Below are 4,944 nucleotides of genomic sequence, written 5' to 3' on the forward strand. Positions count from 1 at the left end.
CTTACTTTAGTTAATTTAAGTTATAAATTAAATAAATTTAATTAGTAAAGAAAGAACGTAAGTAAGTTAAATTAAGTTAGTTTATTACGTCACTTAGTAAATAAAGAATAATTATTGTGTGTGTGTGTGTGTGTGTGTGTGTGTGTGTGTGTGTGTGTGTGTATGTGTGATATAATCCATGAAATCTTATCGCGAGAAACTTCCCGTATATTACATATTTAAGATGATATTTCACGAATACTCGAAACAATATAATTGTCATAATCATTTTATCGTTAACTTAGAAGCAATTTAGGAATGATGTTTCTCCGTCATGTTTTAGAAACTGCTTCAACTACGTTAATCCGACTCATTACCGAGACGCTTGTGACGCTGCGGCTAACGGAAATCCGCAAGCTCCTTGCTTGCTCGCCTCCGCTTATTACGCCAATTGCTATTATAAGCGTATTTCCGAAATAAACATTCCATCCACTTGTAGTAAGTTAAATTGTTGACTTGTACTACTTTACAAAGTACAGAGTATGATGTTAATACAGTATTAATATAAAGAAAATCAAAATCTCTTGTCGGAAATAAACTTTCTTAAGACGCTCGAGATATAAAAATATTAAATGTTTCTTGCGTTAGTTTCATAAAATGTAGATTTACATAAAACATCTCGTTTTAAGATAAATATGAGACTTGAAAGTCAGGCAGAGATACTGATTCTTAGAAGAACAAACACATTTAATGTGAATCATAATATTTTAGTAAGCTGCAAAGTTGGCGAGAACACAGTTGCCATTGGTGATACATTCAGCGTCAAAACTCCAAAAAATCAAGCTGACATTATTATAGTAATCGAACAAGTTGAGGAAAATGAGAAAATTTTTAAAGATCTGATTCCAACATTGATAACCGATTTAAGAGAGGAACTGAAACAACACGGCATAACGTATGTAAACATTATTCTTATAAAAATATCGAAATCTTCTACAAATTCCACAGATCAGAAATCAATCATAAAGATAGAAAACATTTGAAAGATCAAAATGCGCTTTAAGCTATATGAATTCATATTGCGACGCAAATGCCATATTGTGATATTTCTTACCTTTTATTTATATTGATTAAATCTCAATAGGGACGTTCACATTGGTTTAATTGGTTTCGGCGAACACATGAAGTGGCCGCAGCATTACACTTCTAACGGCAATACTAACATTGAAGGTGAAGTGAAGAATATGAAATTCGAGAAATCGGAACCGATTATTACTTTCGAGGTAATCTATAATTTTACAGAATTACATCAAATTATATATAACCTAAAGAGAGTCACGAAATTTTTGATCTTGTCGACTTTTTTGATATGCGATATATAATATCTTCAATGTTTATAGGAAGCCAAAAAAGGTGATTATGAGAAGCAGGTGAAATACTTAGAGCAAAGAGTAAACTTGGAGTTAGGCGCATTAAAGTTGACTGATGCTTACGAGGAAGCTATTAACTATCCGTTCAGACCTGGCGCAGTAAAGGCCGTCGTCGCAATCTTTGCTACCCCATGTGAAAAAAGTCCGTTGCCATTATCGGTGAGTTTTTATTTTCGACTCCGTTATATCACTAATTAAAATCCATATCGAACATATTACAAACATATCATTCATATCATTCCATATCTTGCTAATTGTAACTACAATTTGCAATTTATTTTTTGTAAGTTTTGCGAATTATAATTCCAAATAAAAATGAGAAGTTAACTATAGTTATGCACTAGAAAGAAAACTAGAAATAATCTCATAGAAAATATTTGCGAATATATTTTGTTATACACTGCTAATAAATAAGAGATTCTAAACGCTTTCAATTTTTCAGTTACAACAATTGAGGCTTGTACTCGGACTGAAAGTATACCGAGATTTGGGACTGGGTTACTATCAAGTGTACTATACCAATGACATCCAGGTCTCCGGCAAAGTGCAAAAGAACATTGTTGGTTTCGATAGTGACAGTGTATACGTATTCGCCGACAGTAAGAAGAAGCCATTGAGCGGAAACACCGATCTCAAATCCAACATGGTCCTCTCTTCAGTTGACGTGTGTGCTGACTTTGCTATTGCGGTAAGTATGTAAAGAAAAAAGAATCGACTAAGCTCGAAACTCGAGAAATAGTTTTGAATTAATATAGAAATTAATCACTCTAAATACATAAAGAATAATAAATAATGAAGAGTAATCAGATTATTATTATATATATAAAACATTGTTGCAGTCTGGTGGGACAGTGTTCAGTTCCAATAACTTTATTGATGCTAAACCAAATCAAAAGAGGCAATTCGCTCAGGTCACCGCTAGAAAGATCGCTGAAGACCTCACGAATGTTGAAATCGAAAAGGATTGCGTGTGCAATCAGTACCACGTATTTGGACGTGCTCACTGTAATATCGTGGGACGTAAGGAGAAAGAACAACTCGCAGTAAGTGTTCAAACGGTAATTGCAGTAATAATCATGAGCTGCAGACGCTATAATAGTTAATATCAACATAATATGTAATCGACGTTAGAAATGATATGATTTAGTTTATGTCATTAAATTGCAGAGACACACTAAAGGAGGAGTGAAGGCTTGAAGGAGCCACAGTACTACGCATACTATTATTATTAATTAATTTAGATGTAATCTATTTGTTACTTTGTTACAATATCGTAAAAGACCTTTTACTAGAATGGTAAGTGATATAATTGCGTCATTCGGTCGGCATCGCCGATCTTTCACAGATCGAAAAGAATGTCGGATGCAAGACTTGAATTGTGCCTCATGACAATTTCCTTCGTTTTCTAGCTCTAACATAAACATACGCAAATTAATGTGAATGAAATAAATTGGTGTACCATTTATCGATGTACAACTAGCGATGTTTTACAGAGAGAAATAAACATTGAACATATCGTTTGTGTGTAATAAAAACTTGTTAGTGCCCTCGTTAGCTCTTTGCATGTTATACAATTTTTATATGTATTCTATTCACATCGAAAAAATAAGCATTGTAATTATTTTATACATATTTTGCGCGTACAGAATTTCAAGAAAACCTTTCGACTGCTTTGAAGACTTTACATCTTAACATCATTCTGAAGTGATTCCAACGTCAAGCGTTAAAAAAACTGATTTTAGATAAGATTTCAATTTCGAGATGTACCATTACGGTTCATTTGTAATTTAAGCTTTAAAAATTATGTCAATTCTATTTTGTATCTACAAATTTCTCAAACGCAAAAATTTAATTCCTTACTAAGAAAAAATTCTAGTTGAAAATGTACGAAAATGTACCAGAAGATTCTGATCATATTAATCAGAACTCTATCTCAAAATTATAATTATATATATTATCATAAAATTTCGTCTATTTTCAACTAGAATTCCAATGAATACAACTCTTTTTCCAGCTTTGACATAATTTCGAATGTTTTCAATTTTCTGAAACTTATAAAAAATATTGTATATTAGAAAAATAAGAATCTGTATGCAATAATTCGTAATCATTCCATCTCATTCCTTCATTTAAAATTGTAACGATGGCAATTATAAATTATATTTTATACAGTTTATATATAGCTTTTATAACACACAGATTATTTCTGATATCTTGAATTAAAGATGAATGACCCACATATTTGGAAAAGAAATGAGTTAATGTTTTACTAAAAAAAAAAGTTAAATTGTCACGTAAAATTAAATATACTTCATGTCTGACACACCTGAATGCTTAAACAGATCCTTAAACGCGATTTAATTGCGTGAGAGAAAAAAGTACGTTGTTAAACTGTAATTATCAAAACTATAATATATATATATTTTTTATTAGAGCTAAATAAAGTGTTCCACAATTTGTGACTGATAGATTCTCAGATCTAGAAGTGACTTTTATTTGAATACAATATCAGAAGTTATCATTTATTGCGATTTTCGAATTTTAACGTTATATGGTTACATGTTTCGCATAAATAAATTTTGAAATAAAAACGTGATAATAGCAGATACAAATAATTTTTTAAATTAACTAATAAATAAATATAAATGAATATATTGTACACCAGTTGAAAATAAAAAAAAATGTTTCTCTAATGCATACTTAAAAACGTGTTTTCGAAACACATTTAAAAATAAATGGAAAAATGTTTTAAACATTTCTTTTTCGCATTATTTTTGCAAATTTCGATTATTTTTGTAAAGATAAAGATTATTTTACACATTATTTTACACATTATTAAAATATTTCACATAAATTTATGTATGTAAATTGATATCAATAGTATTCGGAAAATTGTATTTAAAAAAATTAATTTATTATACGCATTGCGCTAATGCTGCGTATATGCAACTTCTTCCATTTGCAAGATAACACTTTTCTATTTTTTCAAGATATCCAAAAGTATCATGGTCAAATCTCAAACATTTATCTTTTCGAGTTCAACATTCTTTGAGATTTCCCATGTTCCTTACGAAAAGCGGAATAAAATAATATTTTCTTCGTAAAAAGTGGATATGTGATTTTCCCAAACTACAACAAAGTGATATAACAAAGTGATATAACAAAAGATCTTTTTAAAGGGAATTTTTTGATTACTTCAATAAAAATGCTCTTTAATCATTGATCTTTAACCTTTTAGTATTTATGAAGATAATGATAGAAAATATATCAAGAAATATATCGATGTTTTTGAAATTATTTTATAAAGTACATTAAGGCTCGTTTCCACCAACACAGATTAACTTTAATCTCGATTCAACTTACTCTTCGTCTTTTTCTAATCTTTAGAATTAGAAAAGGACAAAGAGTAAGTTGAACCGAGATTAAAGTTAATCTACATTGGTGGAAATGGATATAAATATTATAACTCTTTGTCTAAAATACACACACACACACACACACACACACACACACACACACACACACACACACACAC

General features: G+C 30.2%; 1 protein-coding gene across 1 annotated transcript in view; it reads left to right on the forward strand.

The window, feature by feature from the left end:
- LOC105620136 (apolipophorins) overlaps positions 1 to 4,102 on the forward strand; it is a 28,286-nt gene extending 24,184 nt beyond the window's left edge. Inside the window, exons 20-26 of the mRNA XM_012201647.1 lie at positions 323 to 481; positions 755 to 934; positions 1,124 to 1,262; positions 1,380 to 1,568; positions 1,852 to 2,097; positions 2,249 to 2,452; positions 2,577 to 4,102. Coding sequence (XP_012057037.1) covers positions 323 to 481; positions 755 to 934; positions 1,124 to 1,262; positions 1,380 to 1,568; positions 1,852 to 2,097; positions 2,249 to 2,452; positions 2,577 to 2,606 — 1,147 coding nt within the window. The 3' untranslated portion in view covers positions 2,607 to 4,102. The remainder of the gene's footprint in view (positions 1 to 322; positions 482 to 754; positions 935 to 1,123; positions 1,263 to 1,379; positions 1,569 to 1,851; positions 2,098 to 2,248; positions 2,453 to 2,576) is intronic.
- The last annotated feature ends 842 nt before the right edge of the window (positions 4,103 to 4,944 follow it).

The sequence above is a fragment of the Atta cephalotes genome, assembly GCF_000143395.1.
Source record: "Atta cephalotes unplaced genomic scaffold scaffold00002, whole genome shotgun sequence".
NCBI lineage: Eukaryota > Metazoa > Arthropoda > Insecta > Hymenoptera > Formicidae > Atta > Atta cephalotes.